Source organism: Leguminivora glycinivorella, chromosome 1 (assembly GCF_023078275.1).
Source record: "Leguminivora glycinivorella isolate SPB_JAAS2020 chromosome 1, LegGlyc_1.1, whole genome shotgun sequence".
NCBI lineage: Eukaryota > Metazoa > Arthropoda > Insecta > Lepidoptera > Tortricidae > Leguminivora > Leguminivora glycinivorella.
The window spans coordinates 26,772,995-26,799,216 of NC_062971.1; the positions used below are offsets into that span (position 1 = coordinate 26,772,995).

The 26,222-nt window shown below is 40.7% G+C and overlaps 2 protein-coding genes across 3 annotated transcripts in view; both read right to left on the bottom strand.

The window, feature by feature from the left end:
• LOC125228729 (anaphase-promoting complex subunit 11-like) overlaps nucleotides 1-4,231 on the bottom strand; it is a 60,876-nt gene extending 56,645 nt beyond the window's left edge. Inside the window, exons 1-2 of one of the 2 annotated variants that reach the window (XM_048133406.1) lie at nucleotides 4,055-4,231; nucleotides 3,716-3,974 (exon numbers count right to left, since the gene is read on the bottom strand). In XM_048133406.1, coding sequence (XP_047989363.1) covers nucleotides 3,739-3,974; nucleotides 4,055-4,073 — 255 coding nt within the window. In that variant the 5' untranslated portion in view covers nucleotides 4,074-4,231 and the 3' untranslated portion in view covers nucleotides 3,716-3,738. Of the gene's footprint in view, nucleotides 1-3,715; nucleotides 3,975-4,054 lie in introns of those variants that run through there. The other variant, XM_048133398.1, reaches the window with a different exon arrangement.
• Nucleotides 4,232-6,136: 1,905 nt separating this feature from the next.
• On the bottom strand, nucleotides 6,137-25,957 carry LOC125227462 (ell-associated factor Eaf-like). Its single transcript, XM_048131792.1, has 10 exons — nucleotides 25,746-25,957; nucleotides 24,091-24,221; nucleotides 23,207-23,299; nucleotides 22,499-22,637; nucleotides 21,551-21,669; nucleotides 21,147-21,251; nucleotides 17,230-17,237; nucleotides 10,661-10,942; nucleotides 9,772-9,871; nucleotides 6,137-9,199 (listed from the first exon to the last, which is right to left on the bottom strand). Exons 2-10 carry the CDS (start codon nucleotides 24,185-24,187, stop codon nucleotides 9,123-9,125), a joined length of 1,020 nt encoding a protein of 339 aa, XP_047987749.1. The 5' UTR covers nucleotides 24,188-24,221; nucleotides 25,746-25,957; the 3' UTR covers nucleotides 6,137-9,122.
• Between the last annotated feature and the right edge of the window lie 265 nt (nucleotides 25,958-26,222).

Here is a 26,222-nt window from a genome sequence, read left to right on the forward strand (position 1 = left end):
TTTTCGATTGCGTATAAACTAGCTTTACTTACAAATGATGAGCAAGCACGCATACTAAAAATTACTTTTTCTAACTAAACAAGTCACAATAAAATAAGGTATTAATACTATCATAATAATACCCTGTAAATAAACCTATTGATTGAAATGTTTTAGTAATAGAGATGTAGAATTTACTTTTAATTAAAAGAAATGAAATTCGTTTTGTACGACATTCGGTTAGTACGACGTAATATCAGCGGTCCCTAGAGCGTCGTTGTAACCGTATATTTCAAACTATATTTTTTTTAAAGAAAGGTAAAATGGAGATCTTGGTTTTCTTACATCAATTGCTTGTATTACTAGGGGCTCTGGGAGCTATAGACCTTCGCGACATGCCTAGAAAACGCAAAACTGACGAATTATATTCAAATCACACCAGCCTTTTTAGCAATTTCCGCATTTTACAAAATTTCCAAAAACTGGATAAAAATGATCTTCATCGTGCAAGTAATACCTACTACGATATCATCAACATCAGAATTCTTAAAGGTAATGGTAATTATTGCGTAGTACGGCCATTTACTTAAAATCCTCAAAACCGGTTAATAACCGGTTAACCGGTTTTGAAGGAAAAGTCTCGGTTATTAACCGGTTTTTAAAGTTAACCGGTTTTTGCATACCCTAATGACGACTTTTGTGTCAAAGTGACAGTCAGCAATGTCAGATTCCACATTGTTCATTAATTTTGGAATCAGCACCCCCGCAAACCTATTTGACGACACCCATGACGACTTTTGTGTCAAAGTGACAGTCAGCAATGTCAGATTCCACATTGGCCATTAGTTTTGGAATCAGCACCCCCTAAAACCTATTTTACGACACCCATGACGACTTTTGTGTCAAAGTGCCAGTCAGCAATGTCAGATTCCAAATCGGTCATTAATTTTTAAATCAGCACACCCGAAAACCTATACTCGTGGTATATGCACTTGAAATGTGAAAGTGAAAATGCTAGAATGACATGTAAACCACGAAGTTTTATAGTCATATTGTTCATTGGTATTGGTGACCACCATCTGGCTCCATCATCAGACCCTGAGCACCATCTTGAAGTAATTAGAATTGTATTTGTCTTATTTTATCATCATATAAATATAATTATACTTTACTCTAATACTTATCATATAACAAAAGCAAATATTTGGGATGGGATCTACTTTTATAATTATTACTTTAATTTTTTAAATAAATTTTAACATAATTGATATTATTTCGCGCTATATTCTCGTATTTTCGTACAAAATAATGTTTATTAGAAACCAAAAGTTTATATCGAGATAGTAGATTGTGGTTGTTATCAAAATTCCATAGAAAGGATCAAGATTGTTTTGTCCATTATTGTAGTGCGAGCGAGTGATAAGACGTGCTAGAAAGGGTCGGCATATTGGGCTCGCGCGGCGGGTAAAATACCTAATTTCGCCCGACGCCGAAATGTTATAACGCTCTTAAGGAAATACAGCGTATTGCACTCTATTGTGGTCAAGTTTGTGTAACTCGTGCAATTTATAGGGTACTAAATGCAAAATCTTTTGGTTCGTATCTTCGTAAATATAACAGCAACCCTTTCATTTCTGCGGTTCGAACCGCAGATCATATAATACTACTTTAAACATACTATTTTCTGAAGTTGTGTTGCAGTTTATGTTTTTTTATGTCTATTTTTTTATAATAAGGATTTGATTTCAGGGTCTGACACCTGAGCTAAATTTGGTTACTTTCGAGCTTTCTCAAAAACTCTGGTACATACTCTTAATAAAGTCAATCTAAAGCATTGTTTAAAAGGGATAGCTTGACATTTAAAAGTGTTATTTATCTTCTTTTGATGTAACTTCAAAGTAAAGTGCATACAAAAATCATCAGGTAAGTATGTAGGAATGAACAGCCAAGTAACTGCCTCCTAGATAAATCAGTACCCTTTAAAGCAGGAGATTTGAATCCTTTCCAAGTTACGGATGTTATATTTATGTATACATATTTGTAGTATGTATATCAACACCAAGTACTCAGAGTACAAGTAAAGTAAAGTAAAGTAAAGTAAAATTCTTTATTTGCATTAAATTGCATTTCAAGCTTTGCATAGTTTAGTTAAGTTTGGCGGGGCTGATCTTTGTTAAGCTTTGAATACATTTATTGCCTTGGATAAGGCTAAAACATACAACATTTGGATTATTTTTCACTTTTAAATTTAGTGTCAGTCTAATAGAATTGTTCAAACCCTTTTATTTATTACAAAATTAATTCTGTATGAGGATGTTTATAATATTTCTAGTCTGTGTGAGGGTTTCAGGCATAAGCTATGGCAACAGCATTCACCTCATGTGGCAACCAACCAATGTAGACAACTATGTAGACAGCAGTGGCGGGGCGTGAAAATTTTCGTTGGTAAAGCCGGAGGGGTTTTTTGAATCTGTTTTGTATGGACTTCTACAGATACTAGATAATTTTAGGGAACCCGTTGGGAATCGTTGTATCATCCGCCACTGGTAGACATGACATGTCTCAGTGGCAGTGGCTGAATAACCAGCCTCATTAAAAGCAGCCATCTACACTGTCTTTTTGATACACAAGGACATTACCTTGTAAGTCTCCTTGCTCTGCATGGAGGAGCCAAACAATAATACAACTTATTTATTTAAAAAATATCAACATTATTGATTGAATAGAAAAGGAAAAGCAGATCAGATACAAGCAATCATTCTGAGTTTGTTTGTTTCTATATTCATATTATGTGATATTATGCCCGTTAGATTGCTTAGTGCTTGAAAACAGATTAACATAAGTAGTAGATAAGTAATAGTAGTGAATCTTAAGTATCCACCTACCCAATAGCAAACAAGATAATACAGTGCTGTAATGTCTTGCTTGCCATTGCTAGTAAATAATGTAGATGTGGAAACTAATGTATTTGGAGCCTCGTCTGCCAACAAACCATACTCTGGTTTGGCAGAAGTTATAATTTAGTTTTAAGTTTTAGGTTTGAATAAACATTTATTTCATCATGTGTTCATTAGTCCCCTACCTAGATGAATGGATGGGACATAAGCCATAGCCTTTATGGTCAGATGTCCTAATAGTAGTACAAAATATAACCAATGAAATTGAAAAAAACAGTTGATTTTGTTTTGTTTCAACTAATTAAGAAAAAACAAAAATTTGCTATAATTGCTATTAATTAACATGGGTTCAGATTGGTTTTGCAATTTTCCTTGTAGGGTGGAGAGCACTCTTATGTATTACTAGCTTTTGCCCGCGGCTTCGCTCGCATTAAATTCAAAAATTGTGAAATACTCCATACAAACTTCCACCCCCCGTTTTATGGAAGTGGGGGGTAAGAAAGAGACAAAATGTAGCCTATGTCACTCTCCATCCCTTCAACTATATCCACTTAAAAAATCACATCAATTTGTCGCTCCGTTTTGCCGTGAAAGACGGACAAACAAACAGATACACACACTTTCCCATTTATAATATTAGTATTGATGTATGAGGTCAGAGTTTACTTATAAAGGCTGATTGTTTATTAGGCAAGCTTTTAAGAACCTTTATTTCAACAATAATTGTTAGAGATCTATAAATTAGTAATACTGATTGCTTTAGTTGTGAGATGAATACCTAATTTTATATCTGTGGGGGTCTTAAATATCAGCAAAGAAAATGTATCTACTACACTTACTAGTTTACACCTTCCCGTGTTTTCTACTTGTGGCTGAACTTCCAATCCTGTCTGCACATAGGACACTGCTGTTGGGGCTGGGACTGCAACCACTTCACGATGCAGTGGATATGGAAACAATGCCGACACGCGCCCCAAACTAGCGGACAGTCGTCGCCAGGTAACTTGCAGTCCGGACAGCAACTATCGAAAGGCATGCGACAGATCCCGCAGTTGTCGTCGTTGGCGATCCAACGCCACGTCGCGACCCCCGTCCAACCTACACAAAAATGTATTTATGGATTATTCCCGTACGACACAAACAAAACAAACCGATTCAAGGCCCAGTAGGGTACTGACTTTTAACTGTCACTTTCATATCGTGTTGATATCATCACTGTTTGGTGTTAGAGTTTTAGATGTCCGTGTAATTAAATGTAACGTTGAATGAGACGAAATAATTACGAATACTTAATCAATAATACATAAAAAGCGCGTCGCACGGTTATAACCGCTATCGAAACATGAAAAATTGTTTGACAGTGACAAGTATTTTTGACATTCGATTTAAAAAAAAATGGATTGAATACAAGATTTTTTAGCCACCACAGATAAACGTACGTGTCATAACAAACTATCGGTCCATACATGGATACATAACATCAAATACTATATACTATAATCATCGACCTACAATAGGGACTGAGCTCACACTTTTTTTGCCATACTAAATTGAACCTTATCACCGGCGCATAAAGGCGTTCTTGACAGACAAGCAACAGTGTGTCCACATGAGAGGGTCAAAGTTGGGGCTGGTGTCCCTCTCGCACGTGTGACCAGTGTTAAAAAATTACTATAGTAGTAGTATTTTTACCTGTATGATAACTAAGTTTATAAACTACTTAAATTATTTTCGTATTATATCGAGGCAAGGGTATTAATACCTTGTAACGAATTGGTAAGTCATTATTATGAAGCCATAAAACCAAAAAATTGCGCAATTATTAAAAACCTTTAATTGGGTATTAGTAGATTTGGTAGTAACTTTGAATATTGACTGGTATCCCCAAATGATGACAGTGATGACGTCATTCAAATGATTTTGATAGTGGTAATAAGTGCGAGAGGGACACCAGCCCCAACTTTAACCTCTCATGTGGACACACTTTTTGGCCTAACTACTCATTCTGGTTTAATTATAATTCTGTGACTATAATACGTGCAGCTTCTGACGTTTCCCATACATTGGAACGGCAACAATTTTACTAGCGCCATCTAGCGGTACGAGTTGATCAAAGTAGTTGTTCAGACTTATTTTAGTAAATTAAAATAGAAAATGCTATTACTTGATCTACTTTAACATTTTTAGACGGAATAAAACAAAAAAATAAGAATATGTGACTTTTTTTAATTTTATACTGTATGAAACTAAACTATTTCTTTCAACTCATGCCGCTAGGAGCGCTAGTGTGCATGTTGCCAACTTTGGCACCAAGCTGCACGTATTAACTCGTAGAGTTTACATAGTATTTGATAACATACACTTACTAATAAAAAGTGATATATCTTCCTCACTTTAACTAATAAGTGCGTCGCAACAAGGTCACTTTGTAATGCGGTCATCTGTAGACACTTTATTAACGACTTTTTAGTGCTAACTAGTGACCAACTAGTGACCGACCAAAGGTTCGGTTTCGGCTTCGGCCAGTTTCAGACAAAAAAACCGAAACTTACAAAATTATATAGCCTGACAAGTTTTTATTTGACCCTCGCCGCGTTGCGGATTTTTAGCTGAACTAATAATAATAATATTTTTTGTTCTTATAGGTGTCTGTAGCTCTGCCGTGAAAAATATTTTTAGAATTAAGGAGGCCGTTCCATAACTGCCATCAGTACAGAACAAGGTCCCACTCAAAAAGAAAATAAACCTCGATAACTTCGATTAAGGCACAAGATTTATGGATTTCAGCCTGTGCGAAAAGAAGTAGCGAGTCTTAAAACCTTGCTTATTAAATTTTGATTCTCTAAAACCATGTTTTAATTTTCTATAAATATTAACGGGAAACCAGTACACGCTGTCCCCATTACATATGACGTCGGCACATTATTGCTATATGAAAGCGGTTTGTAGCGACACTGTTTCAGGGCCAAATAAAATCTTGTCAGGCTTTTACTTTTGGGTTGCGTTGAGCTCACTTTTCCAGGATTTTTATAGTTCCTGATAAGGTGATAAGATATCAAAAAACAAATATTGAACTCTAAAAATTAAAATAATACTTACGGTCTAGTTATGATGAGTATAAAAGCGATTTTATACATTTTTTGTCGAATTCAACAAATCTTCTGAAGTTTCGGTTTCGGCAGCACATTTCGGCGTGCCTCGCTCTGTGTGGACCCGGCTAGTAAAGTAGGTAGGTAATTAGAAAAATTAAACGAAAAGAATTCAAAACATTATTTTATTTACTAAAAAAGGGTGTTATAGTCCATTTATTGTACTGTAACTATTTACAAGAGTTAGTGTACTATGACGTGGCATGGAAGCACATATAACTTTGACACGTATAATATAAATATTCCGCAAAACCTAAAATTGAGCAAACAATTTTTAACTAAAACTTAAACATATCCAAGAAGGTTTAACTTAGGCATCGAGGATATATTATTCACAAAATCAATGTCTGCTACGCAGTTTTTCTATCCGCAAGTTATTTTTTATAATTTAAACCATAATATACAAACACTATTTAACTATCAAGGTCAAAATATTAGGGGTTTATGAAAATGTAATAAGGGTTTAGGTAATCTTTCACAGGTTGAGTATACTTAATGAGATAGCGTTATAGCGGTTACCATTCTGGACGTTATTCGCACATCGTTCTTATGTTTGAGCGAGACAACGCTATGAGCGTATTATAGCGAAATCCCTCTCGCACACCGAAGCGCTGTGCGAATCGCATCAAGTGTAACAACCCAATGTAATCTATTACAATTTTTCCAGAAATATTTTGTTGCACCGAATTGCGGGCCATAAGCTATTTAGACGAGCAAGTTATTGTTGCAAGTTTTGAGACAGAAGTATATGCAAGAAAGAGATGCAGATATTTGCCACTCACTCTTACCTATAGTTGGTGTCTCAAAACTTGCAGCAATAATTTGCTGGTCTAAACTCAGCTTTATTCCTTACCACTTAAAAAACTATATGTAGCAACACACTAGTCTTCTCTAGCAACCAAATTCTCAGAAGGCACACAATTTCAGGTTTTGCTAGTACATACATACGCAACAAACAATAACCCTTTACAATCAGAAACATGATTCCCGTATTCTTACATCTAAATTCGTCGCGAGTATGAGAGCCGTTTTACCAAACTTTTGATGTTAATATGATATAAGAAAAACTACAAATGTGGCTCCATAACAAAAGGGTCCTCAAGAAATTCGTCCTTAATTCAGATGCAGGATAAGGGCCTTTAAGGCATGGAACACCACAAAGTGTCTACATGACTGCGCTTATTACACTCGATTCGACAGCACGGCTAGTTTGACTTCGCTTTTTGTTACGTGCACGACTGGCGCTGCGCTATTTGGTAGGTTTTGCCATGTTAAATACCATGGCGTCAAATTAGTTCCATCGGTTACCGATAGCACTAATGTCTGACACTCAATAAGATTACGTGTATTTGTTACAGTCAGCTTCACTTTTTGCCAATTTGCCAATAAACATGCGTACAGTTTCGGTCAAACATCAGATTGATGTGTGAATCGGATCTAGTGTAATAAGAGCCTACCTACAAGCACAGCCCTGTAATGTTAATCTTACAACTGTGCCAAAACAATTATAGAATAATATTATATCAGGCCATGACAACAAGAGGAACTGTTCAAAATGCTGATTTGCATGCTGCGAAATGCTATTTTGTGAAAACGCTCTACCCTATGGCATATTACAAGAACACCCCGGTTTAGTGAGATCGAATTCTGCCATGGACCCCACGAATGTTCAAATTCGCTTTTAAATAATAATAAAATCATTTCTATTACGTAATACCACCAATATTCCTTCATCTAGCTGTACACAAAATATATTATTGCAATTTCATTAAAAATAATATTATAAATAAAACGTATGTTAAGATATAACATTATTACTATAAAGTATAAACAATCTTGGCGTAATCTATGTAAAATGTATTACAATATTGGCATAAAATATAAGTTTCTGTATAAACTTGAGGCACGTTTTTTATGTTATGTTACGGATACATAACTGATATTTGTTGTGATTTGCTAAATGACTAATACATTAATAAACTTATCCAGTTTATGTACCGTTACTTACTTTACGAGAGTGGCATTTCCCGCATTTCACTTAGCACATGAGCCAAATATCTATCGCGCGCAATAGAGGTGCGATACATGTGGCCAATGCGACCAAGTGACGAAATCATGGCAAGCGTCAAGGCTTTCTGAATTAATCAAATAAATAAAATGATGCTACTAAATATTTAGAATTTTTTAAACAATATCACTTAATTTTTCACAGAAACAGTCAATAATATCGAAACGTAACAATCCCATATCTCAAACATTACTTAAAGTAGGTGTTGCCGAATGGGAACCTTTAAATAATAATAATAAAGAGTTTCTTCCAGAAATTTATAACATAAATATACATGAATTACCATAAGCCTGCAGCCCTGCACACACTTGACACTTGCCACTTACCTCAAGTCAGGCTGGCAATTTACTTCGCCCTATGCTATTACTTCGTAAAGACGATCTTATGGGCCGAAACGTAGTAGGCTAGTACATCTGGTGTCCAAAATATACGTTACTGGCTTGCATTGATTGCACATTTGCACATGACGCTACTTGCCTAAAGTCGCCGTCAATAGAACTTCAAGAACTTGTGAACAATGTAAACAAACCTTTTAGTCAAAATGTTTTTAATTTTCATTCTTACTCATCAGATACTGGCTAAATCCATGTGTTATTTAATCAATTCATATCACATTATGATCCTCAACCTTTAAAATAATAAAATTGTGCTAGAATATTGATATTTTATAGAACGGTTTGTTTACACTGTTGACAAATTCTATTTACGGCGATTTTACTTCGTTTCGTCCATTCAAACATTTCAAACGTTCAGTGATCTATAATGCTATAAATCAACAACTTGACCATATAAGGCGATTTTCACACTGCATCCGATTTGCACGTCGTTTCGAAGTTTGAGTAGGATGTCGCTAAAATTGGCGCAGAGCGTTGTCTTGCTCATATTCGGAACTACGTGGGAATCGGATCCATGTGATATGCGCCTAAGGCGAAGTGAAGTGCTAGCCTAAGATAACTCCCGCGGCAAACATCACGCTTGCCGCCTCGGCACGTCCGTAGCGAATGTGAAAGGAAAAGAGTTTCCGTGAGGTCAGTCGGAGTCGCTGCCAGACTCCGAGAGGCAGAGATCGTCGTTGAGCAGTTCGCTGGGCAGCGAGGGAGCTGGACCTGCTGGAAAGCGAACATCATTGTCATAAGGGAACTAGTTTCTAATAAACTCGTACAACAAATAATTAGTGTCTTTGTCTTGCGCTAATACTAGGACCTAAAAGAAAGGGATGAGTATCAAATCGATGAGAGCGGCAATTCGAGGACGTTTATACTTTAAGAGCATATTTATGCGGCGCGTGAACACGCATACGATTTTAATTACATTGAAGATTGTTGGGATTAAATACTTTTAGCATCACCAATCAAATAAAAAAATATAGGACTTCTTACACAGATTGACTGAAATACCATAATAGGCCCTAAATGTCGGTTACACCAAATTGTCTGTCGGTTACACCAAAGTGTGTCTCTAGTGATGAGTCTATCAAAGATGATATGATTGGTATTTAGTTGAGTTCAATGTATGAATGTATGAATGTCCAACCACTTAACTCAGGGTTAGTCTGTCATATTCCATATAAAATGGTGGGTGGGTGGGTCGGTGGTGCAAGTGACCCTTAGGGCCACTAACCCTGAGTTAAATGGTTGGTGCAAGTGGGCCTTAGTGGAGTGAAAAAACAGTGAGTGACCGTTGGCGGGCGGGGGCGCAGAGTCATCGTCGCTATCGCTGCCGCTGTCCGAGTCGCTGTCGCTGGACGACGACGACGAGCTGTCGTCCGCGGGCGGCTGCTGGGAAGTATTAAAACGCTTGTTTATTATCATTACAATTATAATAAGAAAGGGAACATGCGCGGATTCAGGGGGGGGGGGGGGGGGGTCATGGGGGTCATGACCCCCCCTGGAGCCTAAGTTGGCCATACAAATAGACCACGTGACCCCCCCCTGGGGCCCCGGGCCTTTACCACGTGACCCCCCCCTGGGCACGAAGCTGGATCCGCGCTTGAAAGGGACAAATTGTTGAAGGGTCAGACAAGGTAGTATGGGCATGTTTGGTGTATACTCTGAGTTGCAAAACTGCAGTTTTTGACTCTGAGTTGTAGCAACAGAACAGCACCTACGTTACCAGGAAGTGTATAGCCCTCTCTTCCCTCTTCTCAGCATATTTGCGTCCACTGCTGAACATATGCCTCTTTCATGGATTTCCATTCTGTTCTGTAAGCGGCGGTTCTGTGCCAGGTCGGCCCTGCCTTCTTTTTGATATCGTCCGACCATCTGGCTCGTGGTTTCCCCTAGCCCTAGCGTGGTTAGTGTATAGCCCTACGTCATCTAAACGCCTGTGGAATATCACCTGACAAATGTGAAAGTCTTCAAGACGCTCCTCTCGGGCAGGGTTCACGCTCTTGGCAGTATTATTTGTGGAAACTAAAGAGTACTCACGACATCGATCTGCGTGTCGGGCTAATGGTGGCGGTTACTACTCCTGGCGGTTGTCGCACTCGCGCTAGGCATGTTATAATGCCGCGCGCAGCGTTAACCGGCGAGTAGCTAACTTATCTGCGACGGTTATAAAGTACTCACCACATTGATCTGCGGGTTGGGCGGGCGATGGTCGGGCGCGCGGTGTTCGTGGTGCGGCGCGGGCGGCGGCGCGCGGTGGTCGCGCTCGCGCTCGGGCGCGTGGTGGCGCGGCGCGTAGCCGTTGTGCTGCGGCGGCGGCGCGGGCGCGGGCGCGCTGTAGCCGTTGTGTGCGGGCGCGGGGGCGGGGGCCGGCGCCGGCGCCGGCGCGGGCGCGGGACCCGCCAGCTCGTCGAGCCCGATCATCGGCAGCGAGGCTAGCGTGCTGTTGCCGCCGCCGGACCAGCTGGAAATATACATTTTCTCAAACGTGCAATGAAATATTGTCTTTACGTTCCTTAAAATGGGCTGGGAAGTATCGCTTTTTGGGCGCAACGACTCGAGAGGACTGTAAAGGGATTTCATATTATTTTTTAGGCCTAGGCCTGCAAAGTAACTTTTTTTTATAAAATATTGTCCTTTAGAGCATTTTTTTTATTTCATTGTATGTTTGAGAAAGGGAGAGAGGGCGGCACTGTGCCTCTGTTTACATTAGCTCCGCGATTTAACATAAAAATAAATGTTTAAAGTTATGGAAAGTGGCCAAATACTATGTGTAAAAGTGTACAGTGACGGAACTTACCTGAACAATGTGTAGTTTTCAAATACAAGTGAAAGACTAACGATAAATACGTTAAATAATAACTGATGTGTTACCAACAGAAATAAGACATTTTTCGTCACCCAAAACTGAAGAAAACCATCAAGACTTAAAGAGTGAATGATAAAGAACTATACAGTGTCCAATAAAATATATAAAAATCACTATAAAACTAAAATACCTAGGAAGTGAGTGAAAATACAGCCAAGAAGTGCACAATTTAGAACTTTGAGGGTCGATCAAATCTATCGAACGTTAATTATTTACCTACCCAATCGAACAGTTAATAATAGTGACATCTAACGGCGAGCGGCTGAACTAAAACAGGAAGAGATCTACGTATCACCTTACTACTTCAAAAGCTGATAACAAAAGTGTTCCGTGAATCGCCACTAGAGGGCATAAAAATAAAAACTGTATTAACTATCGAGAGTGAATAAAATTGGAAAATATGGATGAAATTAAAGAATTACTTAAGTCAGTTCAAGGTGAATTACGACAGCAAAAAATAGACATGCAGAAAATGCAGGAAGATATTAAAGAAAGTATCAACAGAAATATAAACGAGAAATTTACACATTTGGAAAACAAAACTGACCTTTTACAACAGAAACTTGAATCACAACAAATAAAAATTCAATATTTGGAGAAAACATCAAGAAAGAAAAATCTAGTTTTCTTCGGAGTAGAAGAATGTGAAAAAACTTATTTCGACCTAGAAAATAAAATTATAGACATAATTAATATAAAAATTTTACCTTCCAATAAAATTTGTATTATTTTGCCTGGTATATCCGAGGTCTTTATAGAGAGTACGTCGCAGACGTCGCATCGGACCGATAGATGGCGCCATCGTTCGTTGTAAGTCGCTCCGGCGTCTCACCGCCGCGATGTTGGTAGTCCCGTTTTTCCCCACCTGCAACACAAGGCCCCCGCGCCCCGACTCGCCACCAGCCACCCTCATTGTTGAGGAGAAGTGCCGACGGTATATTAAGCCTACCAGGAAGGCATCACTCAGACCTCGGATATACCAGGCAAAATAATACAAATTTTATTGGAAGGTAAAATTTTTATATTATTTGTGCCGTTTGTATATCCGAGGTCTTTATAGAGACCTGTTTATTATCTCCTGGTGGCGAGTCAGCTGGCGCGCAACCCTTTGGTAGCCCTATTGGCATAGCATAGAAGAATAAGTGAATCAGTTGAACCGATTTGACAGATGTATCAGTCGAAATAGCCTTCGATCCGCGAATATCTCGGTGCCAGAAACGCATAAAGAGATTTTCGTGATGACGTTTAGCTTTAGTCAGCGAATAGTTAGAGAAATGACATTATTATACATCGCAGATCAAAACCAAAAAAAAGATGTAGGCGAGGCTGACTTGAACAAGATACAAAAACCTTAGATACACTATTATTATTAACAGACACGTTATTTTATCAGGTTATAAACCCAATTTCAGACACAAAGTGTGGAAATTAACTGTAAAAGTAGTGTAACTATCTGTACTGTAGCAGGGTAACGTAATTGATACTGCTTTTGTCAACCCTTCGTAAAAATTATCTAAATCAATATTAGCTTTGATATGACTATTTAAAGTCCAACGTCTTACGTCCATATCAAACACAGGAAAAGGTCATCACTCACGCGCCCAAGGGCTATTTGTTACAATACTGGTATTTTCGATCAGACTATTTCGCGTCAAGCGAGCGCGGTTGCAAGCGAGACTCCTGAACTCTGAACTCTTTTTAGTGAGGGCATTTGAGGATACCGATCGCTCGGTAAAACTAGCCTAGAAGATGAAAAGTACGAGCGCTGTCGATTGCTACTACACTGAACGGAGGTATCAGTCGATTTCTTTAAGTCAGTCATTGACTCTTAGGGTAATCCATTACCTAATCCAAAACCCGATGCGACGGATTTCTACTTCGTGCAATGAAGGTCGACAGAGTAGACTGAGAGGTGGAGACGTCCGTGTCGCATCGCTGGTGGTTGCTGAACACGTCGTGGTAGCAGGTCAAGGGGTGAATTTAACACCGCCACACATGCGCGCTTTAAGAGCGTAGGCGGAGCGCAATAATGGCGGTGCACCGCACTAACGCTGGCGTTGCGCCCAGTGGGCGCTAGCGGGAACGAACGAGCGCTGATAGCGAGCGCAACGCGCGCGGGACGCGAGCGGAATGCACGCGCATTCAGCGCGCTGATAGCGTAGCGTTAGCGAAGCGGAATGCGCTTTATGTGTGGCGGAGGCTTAATACGTACCGTTGTACGGCGTAATGCAGGGCTCTCGCAGACGAAGAGGTACGATGACGGGCGAAGCAGAAGAAGGCGAGGTCACCGAAGGTCACTTACTTGGCTCCCAGGGGGTGCATACTGACCTCGTACGACAGTCTGTTGGAGTCAGCAGTTACTGTCGTAGTTACTCGTAACAGAAGAGATGTAGTCCTGCCATCGTACAGCATAACATAACATACAACTGAACTGTGCATAGCATATAGTGCTATGCGAACCTTAATCCGACTGCATGTCACTTCAGTCGCCAGCGCCACCGCCTGTTGAAGATTATTCTCCATCGGAAGAGCTTTAGTTCGTACAATGTTCCGATTATTGAAGGTCTTATCGGGCTGCAGATGCAAGCAAAACAGGGGCGATTGGCCTACAGCTATCGGCAGCTGTACGAGGTAATGCTGGAAACTACAGCGGTGCAACCTTCCTCTGTAGACCACGAAAGTTGTGAAATTTATGAAATCAGGTTCTACGATCGAATCAAGCACTATATCAATTGAGTATAGTCGAGCCAGATGATAACTACTGAAGTACTCCTGAGTTCCTGGCCCCTTTCGCTTTGAGCTGGAATCTGAAGTTCACTAAGGCGAAGCAGGTTTATTTTTCCCAATTTGTTTATTAGAGGCTCGGCGAATAAGTTAATCTCTCGAATGGACAGGGGGCGCCACAAGCCTCCGGGAAATCATCGTGTACTTGGAACCCCCGCGGCCAGATTGCCGATCGGTTTTGGTGTCCGCCCGGTAAACAGACGCACGCTCAGGATGCAGGACGCTGGCTCGAATTCAGATCTGGACATTCTGAAAGGGATTTTTTTTTTTTTTTTTTGCAAACCTTTACGATGTCTTTGACCTACACAATGAGCGATGTACAGGAATCACAGGGTCTTCTCGCGAGGCGCCTCTCCGATTAGATAGCTCGCGAACATCGTCAGGACACCCTCGCAGCAGTGCGGCTCCTCGTCCGGTTATTGACGTCTTACCTCGTTCAACTATGGGTGTCCAAACCACGTTAGGACGTAGCATCTTTAGAATTTATCTGTTCTCACTTCGGCGACGGAGGAGTCCTTGGTCAAAATAGAGTGTAAATACAGTCGTACTTCACGGGAACTGGAAAGAGAAGAGTGGATACCATAGTGTACGGGATGTCAGCTGATAGCGGCGCCCGGCGTCACATTGGAGGGTAGTATCAGCCTGGTCAGCAACAGAGTCTGCAACGATACCGTAGCAGACGGAGCCTGGATAGTCGTGGTCGTGGCACCATTGTAGGGGAAGACAGTGTTCGCGGTGAGCGTGACATCTTAGGCGTTATCAGCGTGGCGGCTAGCAGCACCAAGGGCCCACATCAGCAATCTTACCAGCTTGTCACTGCAGCAGACGCTGTTATGTTCGGCGGTGAGATTGAGACGGCCGTCGTCAGCTCGAAAGGCGTCTCGATGCCCTGTCGCGTCACGCAGTATCGTGCTCGGTGGCCTTCTCGAGGTGGCCGCCGTCAGCGCGGGAGGCACCGGCGCAAGCGTGGCAGTCAGCTACATCGGTGAACAGCATCAACAGAGTTCGCGGCGTCGTCACGGCAAACGCGGCAGGAAAATTAGCGACGCCTTCGCGGTAGCCGCAGTATTGCGCTCGGTGGCGCGATGAAGGTCGCCGCGTCTACAATCTTACCTCGTGCGATCGAGGCGACATCAAGGCGCCAGCATGAGCGTGTCGGCCGACGACACCGGTGGAAAACTTCAAGTAGCTTGCGGCGTTGTCACGGCAGACGCAGCAGAAGGATTGCGACGCCTGTGCAGCGGTTAACAGTATTACGCTCCGCATCACCACTGAGGCGCCAGCATAAGCGTGGCGGCCAGCAATACTGGTGGACAGCTTCGGCAGGGTCGCGTCTCGCGTCGTTGTCACGGCATATGAACGCTCTACATCACCATCGAGGCGCCAGCATAAGCGTGGCGGCCAGCGATACTGGTGGACAGCTTCAGCAGGATCGCGGCGTTGTCACGGCAGATGAGCTCGCTGCATCACCATCGAGGCGCCAGCATAAGCGTGGCGGCCAGCGATACTGGTGGACAGCTACAGCAGGTCAGCAGGATCGCGGCGTTGTCACGGCAGACGAACGCTCTGCATCACCATCGAGGCGCCAGCATAAGCGTGGCGGCCAGCGATATTGGTGGACAGCTTCAGCAGGCTCGCGGCGTTGTCAAGGCAGACGCACGCTCTGCATCACCATCGAGGCGCCAGCATAAGCGTGGCGGCCAGCGATACTGGTGGACAGCTTCAGCAGGATCGCGGTGTTGTCACGGCAGACGAACGCTCTGCATCGTCACCATCGAGGCGCCAGCATAAGCGTGGCGGCCAGCGATACTGGTGGACAGCTTCAGCAGGATCGCGGCGTTGTCACGGCAGACGAACGCTCTGCATCGTCACCATCGAGGCGCCAGCATAAGCGTGGCGGCCAGCGATACTGGTGGACAGCTTCAGCAGGATCGCGGCGTGGTCACGGCAGACGAACGCTCTGCATCACCATCGAGGCGCCAGTATAAGCGTGGCGGCCAGCGATACTGGTGGACAGCTTCAGCAGGATCGCGGCGTTGTCACGGCAGACGAACGCTCTGCATCACCATCGAGGCGCCAGCATAAGCGTGGCGGCCAGCGATACTGGTGGACAGCTTCAGCAGGCTCGCGGCGTTGTGGCGGGGGCAGAAGGTGGCCGCGCTGGTAGCCTGCGTATTGACGACCGATCACTAACGGCACGGCGCTCGCGTCGGGGCAGCAGCAGACATACTTACAGCGTCGCACGCGACGCCTATGCGGCGGCCACAACGTTGTTCGGCGGCACCGCAGAGATGGCCATCGTTAACGAGGAGGCAACTTCTACGTAACCTCGGCGGCGCCGACGCGCGGACAACACTGCCGCGGTCAGCGGCGCTATCGCAGCGCTACAGTAAGTTTCGGCGTCGACACGTGGCTTGGGGCCTCCGCACCGAATCGGAATTCTTTCTAAAATAATATGAATCCGCTCACCCATTCGTCGGAGAAATTCAAACCTCCTTGGAGCGCGGTATTCCTCCACCGCGCCCGCCGCCGCCGCCGCCGCAGCCCGCAGGTCGCGAAGCACGTGGTCCCCGGAGCACGTGGTCCCCGGCGGAGCAACTTACCTACGTTACCGCTTATATTCTCGCGCGAAACTTTTAATACGCGGATAACACTTCCTACTTTAGTCTCGGAAATGCGAATAGTTTAAAAAGAAAACTGATTAACGGTAACGATTTTTGCAGCATGGAACTTTCTTACAAAAAAGTGGGTAGAATCATAAAGCACCGCTCGTTCATTTCTATAGTGAGAACCCCGAAAGACGAATAATGATCGCTAGCGAGGCATAATATATCTCATTATTCAAGACGAACGAGCGCAAATTAAAAGGGAAGAAAGAATTGACGGATGAAATTGAAAAATTTCATAATTCCGAAACGTTATAAGCCACTTTTTAAATAAAAACACGAATAACTCTGGTTTGACCAGAAATAACAAGGAAATAGAAACTAAAAGATTAATTTCGAGACACCATGCTGTAAAAATGTTCGAACGGAATACGCGACAACCGGTCACTTCGGCGTTCGACGAAACAAAGAGGGTGGCTGGTGGCGAGTCGGGGCGCGGGGGGCCTTGTGTTGCAGGTGGGGAAAAACGGGACTACCAACATCGCGGCGGTGAGACGCCGGAGCGACTTACAACGAACGATGGCGCCATCTATCGGTCCGATGCGACGTCTGCGACGTACTCTCTATAAAGACCTCGGATATACAAACGGCACAAATAATAACATTCTTAACATCACCTGCGATAGCAACAACATAGACTCTGTAAGAAGACTTGGTAAAAAGGGGGACAAAGTCAGACCAATAGTTAGTACGTTTACAACGCTGGGGCTAAAAATAAAAATCCAGAAAAATAAGAAGAAACTTGCGAACACACCCTATTATATAAAAGAAGACTTTCCTCCTGAGATACTGGCAAAGCGAAAGGAGCTCCAAAGCGAGGTTGACAGAGAGCGAGAGCAAGGTACTTAGATATGACAAGATCGTATTTCTCAAGAAGCGAAACGAGCCACTAGAACAACAGATTAATGGGAAAAAGAAAAGAAATTTATCAGCTTCGCCTGAAACTTCACAAGCTCGCGGAGAAAACCACACTGAAATACAACCGACAAAGATAAACAAAACAAACTCTATGAATAACTTTCTCATAAAAAAACCAACGTTAAACTACACCTCCGGAATGGCGAGTACCGCTCAACCCCTTTGCTCAAAAACCACACCACAATAGCAATTACAGCCGACCCCTCCCAACCCTACAACAAGAATAGCTACGTCAAAAAGCAAAGACATAGAAAAACAAAACAATATACAACAAGAAACTAAGAACAAAACAAAAAATTCAACAGCCAAATATCTTCCAATCCGGCTGGTCCCCGTGGAAGATCAAGACCAAAACCCTCTAAAGAACAGGTTTCAACACCTTTCAAAATTACAAGAAGCAACTCAAACACATAAAGTATCAAACTCTACGAAAAAAACAAACGACGAGCTCTACATTCTAACCTACAACGTCAGAACTTTGTCTACTCATGAACGATTAATAGAACTAAGTGAAGCAATTAGAGAAATAAAATACGACATAATCGGACTGTCTGAAATACGACGTATGGGCACCCTAATAGAAGAATATAACAACTTCATACTATGCCACATAGGCCAGTCACCCGGTAAATATGGAGTAGGATTTATTGTAAATAAAACTCGCAAGGAATGCATAGAATCCTTCACGGGCATTAGTGATAGAGTAGCATTATTAAATCTAAACATCCAAGGACTACGCATATCACTCATACAAGTGTACGCACCAACTGAAACAGCTTGTACGGAGGAGATGAGCATCTTCTACTCGAATGTCAACAAGGCCATCGATGAAGCTTACAAGGACTACTTAATAATAGGTGATTTAAACGCCAAAATAGGACAACCGAGAAAAGATGAGCTTTTAATAATGAAACCAAATGGATATGGAGAACGGAACCAGCGAGGACAGATGCTAATCGACTTCGCCTTGGAACACAGACTTGCAATTTTAAACACCTTTTACCCCAAAAAACCGAAGCAACGATGGACCTGGCGCTCGCCGAACGGCAAATATAAAAATGAAATAGATTACGTGATGTCGAACAAACCAAAGCTTTTTAAAAATATAGAAGTCTTGAACCTGAACTTTCCTTCGGATCACAGAGCAATCAGAGCAACTCTAACCATCAAGAAACAGAAAAAGAAGCGTACAAGATATAAATATAATAACCTGTCAACATTGAAAACTGAACAAGAAATAACAAATTATAGACAACAACTCGCATCACACCTACAGAACTTAAATAAGAGCCCGGGGGAAACATCGGTGCAAGATTTTTATAACACAATAACAAAGGCTATAACTCAAAGCTTACATGACGCTCGAATACCTAACGAATATTCAAATGACACTCATAAAGTTCTAAGCGAGCGTACACTTGCACTTATCAAGAGAAGACAGGAGCTACATCATACCAAAACCAAGTCTCGAGCCGAAAAAAATGAACTATCAGCCTTATACAAGCTTATTAGTAAATATATAAAACATGACTACAAAACGTACAGATCGAAAACGGTCGAGAAACACTTGAAACAAGCGGGAAGCTCAAAAAAAGCTTTCAAGGAACTACGAACAAATAAATGCTGGATAGATGGTTTGAATCGAGCAGGTAGAACCGTCAATAACCGTAAAGAGATCATAGAGGTGGCAACTGAGTTTTACAGGACACTATACAGCGCCCAAGGAAAAGAGTGCACTGTGCAGAATGAAGTAAACTCTACGAATAACAACAAGACGGGAACTATAACACCTATATCAGAAACTGAAGTCACAATGGCAATAAAAAGGTTAAAGGGCGATAAAAGCCCAGGACCAGATGGCATCACGAACGAAGCCATAAAGTTCGCCCATTCGCTACTGACTCTACCCTTGACACGCCTATTTAACCACATACTAGAAACTGCTGAAATACCATCACAATGGAAAGAATCGGAAATAATTTTAATTTACAAAAAAGGTGATTCAAAGGATATTACTAACTACAGACCTATTAGCCTACTATCGTGTATCTACAAATTATTCTCTACCATAATTAACATCAGAATTAGTGCCACACTAGATACAAAACAACCAATTGAACAAGCAGGTTTTCGAAAGGGCTTCTCGACTGTCGATCATATTCATACGTTGGAACTAATCATGGAAAAGTATCAAGAAAGGCAAAGAGCGCTCTACATCGCTTACGTCGACTATAAAAAAGCCTTCGACACCGTGTCGCACTCAAGTATATGGACTGCTCTGAAGTCTCAGGGAGTAGAACAAGAGTACATACAAATAATAAATAATATCTATAAGAATAGTACAGCTCGAATAAAGCTAGAAACCACCGGCTCTACATTTTCCGTCACAAGAGGAGTCAAACAAGGTGACCCGTTGTCGCCAAAATTGTTTATATCCATACTAGAGTCTATAATAAAATCAATAGACTGGGTAAAAACAGGCCTCTACATCAACGGTAAACATCTAAGTCACTTACGTTTCGCAGATGATCTCGTACTCTTCTCGGAATCGAGCCTACAACTACAAACCATGCTTGACTCACTCAATGCAGCTAGCAAACAAGTAGGTCTCGAAATGAATCTATCGAAAACAATGGTCATGACAAACAGCATAAAAAGAGAAATATCAGTAGACAATAAAATTTTGGAATATACAGATAAATACATTTACCTCGGAAAACAAATCGGATTCGACAGAAATAACAACGACCTAGAGGTAGAGCGAAGAGCGCAAAATACTTGGAATAAATACTGGTCTCTAAGCGAAATATTTAAAAGCAACATGCCAGTACATATCAAAACAAAAGTTATGTCTTCATGCCTCCTACCTTGCCTAACCTACGCATGTCAAACGTGGAAGTATACATCTAGAGTTAAAAATAAAATAATCACCTGCCAACGAGGACTAGAAAGAAGCATGCTTAATATTAAAAAAATAAACAAAATTCGTCACACAAAAATCCGAGAAATCACCAAAGCCAAAGATGCTTTATTATATGCAAAAACACAGAAATGGAAGTGGGCAGGACACGTAGCGAGGCTAAAGGACGAGAGATGGACTAGCAGGGTAACGAAATGGAAGGGCCCACAAGGCAAACGTCGTAAAGCAAGACCGCACACGAGATGGGAAGACGAGATAAGACAAATCGCTGGGCCCTGCTGGTCACACATAGCGCAGGATAGAGACAAATGGAGCTCTTTAGAGGAGGCCTTCACCTTCACCTGAGGAGGGGTTCGTGCATATCAAAGATATCTACATAGCTAAGATACACAACACGACAACATTTACCATAATATATACTTTTTTTCTTCTCTTATGTTTAACAAAAATTGTAACGAACTTGCATGAAATAAAAGGCTTTTTATTTTATTTTTTTATTTTTATACATGCCTTGTGGAGGGGAAGTCTTAACACGCTGCGGCGAGCGGACCATGTTGGGCGGTGTCTTTTGCGCACCGCCGTAGCGCGCCGGCTGCCCGCCCGGCGCTGGCGGCGCTGAAATATAAGTTTTTCTTTAATTTATTTCAACACGAAAAAACCACAAAGATGCCTTGCCTACCTATAGTTAAAGGTTTTTAACCGATTATACAACTTCAGCTTCTGTTCTGACTATCTGCATTTTTATTGTAATAATATTGGGACATCTGTGCGTGAGCGGCGGCTCACGCAGGGATGGGCATGCGCGTGCAACCTGTGGAGCGCTACGTGGTGTTGGTGAGCTCACTGGTCACCGGAGTTAGCGGCGTCGGCTTCTGCGCTGACTGTCTGCGTCGATAGTAATAGTATAATCATACCCGTGTTGTGTGTGCGGCGGTTGGTGGCCACGCGAGTGCGGCTCGTGGAGCGCTGCGTGGTGTTGGTGAGCTCGCTAGTCACCGGGGTCAGTGGCCGCGGTTTTTGTGCCGACTCTTGTCTGCAGCAACACAATCAAACATAATTATTCAATCAATCAAACGTAATGACCGTACTTGTGACAGTTATTTGTTTCTGTTTCATGAATATATTCTACCTTTATCTGAGTATTTGTCCTTCATAAGCTGTGTTGATTTGTTGAATATCTAATGTATTTATTTATTTTATGTCTTTTCCATCATGGAACAGTAATATTCCAGACCTGTGGGAGGCAAACACGTAGCTTCAAAGAACACCTGGTGGATCTAGCTCTGTTCGTGTCATGAGACAAACACAGAGACAACAACAGCTAGGGGGCAAAGACTTTTTGAAAGTTGATGGAATGTTAAGTAAATCAGCAGTTCCCGAAAAGTTTGTACATTTAGATCACGTCTCCGATTCTGATAAAAATTCGTAGGCTGATAGAATCCATGGTGCTGAGCAAAATTCACTAGGTTTCCCAAAATGTCCCAGGTAGTTTGTATGGAACCTTCCTTTTTTGTTACCAAATTTCTATACATTTTCGGTAACAAAAAAGGAAAGTTTCATACAAGGTATCTGGGACATTTTGGGAACCACTAGGTTTGCATCTTGCTCAGAATCATGGACTCTATTAGCCTACCAATTTTTATCAAAATCGGAGACGTGATCCAAATGTACAAACTTTTCGGGAATTACTAAAATACAGGGCATGAATTTAAAAAAAATCGGACACCAGCTATGTAATAAAATAGCATCAAATGACATCAATTTTCATTAGCTGCCGATAAAAACTGTCTGTGGAGCTCCAATGCAACCTTTACTCCTTATAACTAAACTGATACCAACAAGCTAAACAAGTAAATACCCACCTTGTCTTTTTGACCTGTATATTGCTGGACAGCTTCTCCAGAGTGATCTCCCCTGTGACTCTGTCTATGATGAGCACGCATTCTTTCGCGTAAGGTCTTTGGCTGCCCTTGAACACCGTCTGTGGTACACCTGCGCCATCTGAAATGCAGACTAACAATCAAGAAACAATAACTGGTATTTTGTCTTTTTCCTCTGCCAATCTACTTCCTAAGAATAATTTTTCCATACATCATGGAAGAGAATATCTTGCACCAGGGGATGCCCATGACCGGGTATAGTAGAAAAGATTGTTAGAAAGCAGACCCTGGTACTATGCTGGGAAAATTGAAGAAGAATACAAAACCATACCAATAACAGAGTGAATCAACTTTTAACCTTTCTTAAACATCATAAGATTTTACCTTTGTATAATAATGGCTTTTCTATGTTACAGTTTATGGTGTAGGTATGTTAAAGTATGCAAGGCCTCAACTCTTTTACCAAATAAACAGAAAAATTGTATAAAAAATTACTTTTTATAGCTCATGACATGAGACATTTTGAATAGGGTAAGAGACCCTCAATCCAGTCTAAGTTGATTAGCATAATATATTTTAGTTGTATTTGAGATATTTTTCCTTGAAGGATACTTATTCTGAGTCTTTGACTGCACCAGCTCGCACAGGACTAATTTCGACAGGCTAGGTGATAATTGAATTATAACTTACCCAAATGCGGAACGGTCACAGTCACTTGGTTATTGAGGCCCACATCCACTGTGGCCATCTTATTAACATCCACTGAAGCAGGTTTAAAGTCATCTGCAAGTATTATTCACTTTGAAACTATGTACATTGATTCAGTTTGCAAATGTAATTAATGCGTTAGTAGTGATAACTATGTTAAATGCAAGTCAGGAGTGTCAATTGCATAACCTACCTACTTTTAATCCTGCTGGTTTGCTAATGGGGATGGAAAGGTAAAGTATTTCATAACCCAAGTTCAATAATACTATATTTTTTTGTTACAACCTTTACACTCTTTTTGCCATTTCACTTCCATAACGTTTTCATGCATGTCTGTTCTGTGTTTCATATTAATTTAACAATTACTAACCTTAAATTATCTAATTCTTTTTTGTGTACATTTTTGATAATCTGCTTTTATTCATTCTCACAACATCTTCAACCTGAACACACACACACACACACACTTCTCTTATTTATTAATAATTTTATATGAAAAAATATATATTATTATGAAACTAACCTAACCACAAAATTAAAATTTTGAAAAAACCCCCGACCGCGACATAGTTGACCGAATTTCATGAAACATGGCTAAGAACACTCCCGACTAACTCAGCTTTCAGACAAAAAAACTAAATCAAAATCGGTTCATCCGTTCGGGAGCTACGATGCCACAGACAGACAAACACACAGACAGACAAACAGACAGACAGACAGACAGACGGACAGACAGACAGACAGACACGTCAAACTTATAACACCCCTTCGTTTTTGCGTCGGGGGTTAAAAAAGGTAGATGAAATTGTTACATGTATGAGCCAGTGTGTCATCATCATTCTTGTAAGTCAGTAATAATTACTTACATTTTATAGTGTGGTACTGTGAGGACTTGTTGTTAGTAAAGCTGGCCCCTAGCTTCAGCTCTCTCACATCATAGTTCAGGCTGTGCTTGTCTGCCATTGCTAAGACTTTTATGCCATGTATACAAAGTTTGCTGCAACAGAACATCATACAATTTGAAAGAATACTGGTAAAACATTACTTGAACATGGAGTGAGGAAATTACAGTTACATCACATGACTCACCAACTTTAAAAACTAGAGTAAAGATATTTGTTAAATAGGTCAAGATAGCAAACTCACATCACTAAAGATCGTTATCAGGGTGCACTTTTTGTGGCAAGTGGTACGGTTGGCAAAAAAAACAAATACATTTAGTTATTCACTTTGTTCTTAACTACAAAATAAATACTTACCTTCTTAGGATTACACCTTAAAACCCTTAAAACAATATACGTCAAATGACATTAATTATTTATGCCATAAAAATACATTACGCGAAGTGTAATTATATTATTTAAATCCAAATAATCAAATGCACTCTAGATACGACTAATTATCTAGAATTGTTATTCAAGTAGTTCAAGTCAAAAGTAGTGCACGGAGAAGTGTAATAAAGTGCACGAATAATCCCAGTATCTTCATTCACAGTATGGATGTGACACAATACCTAGATTTTATAACAACCTTCTTGTAACTTCTGTCAACGTAGAAAGGTCATCTAGTTATTTAAAATGGATTTTTTCTAATCAACGTGAAAGACTGACAGCCATATATGTTGAACAAATTTTAGTTTATTCATAATTTGTTAAGTATATGTAGTATTTTAAATACTTGTGTATTTGTTTTTTTGTCAGCCATACTCTGCCACCAATACAGCACGCTGATAACGATCTTTACACATCACACATAAACTACAAGGACTCTTTCTGGTTTAATATTATAAAAGATATGTATACAAATTGGGTTAACTTATTAATTATCTAGTTTGATTCCATTGTTATAAGATCACCACTGAACATTGACATAAAAGAAGACTGAAGGAAAAATACTTAATTTGTATTGATTCTAAATAATATTTGTTAAACATTCCATTATATACACATATATGAACAAAGTTCAGTAAATTCAATGATATTTTGTCATAAATCTAAATAGATAAAATAAAGTGTATTATCTGACCTTCAATCACTTAACAACTTACAGAATATAATTAACTAATGGCTTGTGATTTAATTAGCAAGTTGACACATAGAAACAATATCAATCCTTTAAAATTATTGCAAATTACAGACAATCAAAAACTTACACAATCAGAAGTAACTCCTTTCTCTATATTGACTTTCCCAGCTCTTTTGTAAAGATCTCAGGTCATTTATGTGCCTTAGTGCACTTATCTATGCAGCCTCTATATAAATGTCTGTATCTAAGGTAAAATGCACACGTTATCAACACGGGCTGCTACAGCTGACTATATTTTCTCATTTTTTTTTTATCATGTAACAAAATTAATCTTCTACAATATGTTCAATAGATTAATTAATACATAGAGCCATGTACTTCCTATCGATACATTTGAGAATGTAATTAGAGCTCAAAAGCCAGAAAGGAAAGTTCAAATAGTTAAAATATGGCAAACTAATCCGAAGACGGCACGAATGATACTGATACCCCTTACCTTTGATTGCTCGCTGAGGTTATGGGTTATCTATCTCTTGAAAACAGCTGTCATCGTGAGGATACCTCTTAAATGGTTGATTTAACTGAATAAGTTTAACTAATATGGCTGGGACGAATTAAAACTAAGTATTTTTTAGCAACATGAACTTGTGTCTCTAAGCTTTCGACCTATTTCTTTTCTTTTCTTGACGGCTCTTGTTAGTTGGTTCTTGTTGGCGAATGTCTAATCGCTGGGTTTTAACCGTTCACCTTGAATCTTCGAAAATGTCCCCTTTTATCCATCGATTGTAGCCAATAACGTGTATTCTCATTGGGGCTTTCAAAGATTTGATTGGTTGAAATGGAGGGAAGTAAAAGAATATGTGTCAAAAGTTTCGTTCTTATTAGCTTTTTTAACTCTCTTGTAGTTTAATCGAGGCTGTTTGAGACAACGCTATAATCTCCGCATTAAAGTGAAATGGCATATGTCAGGGTC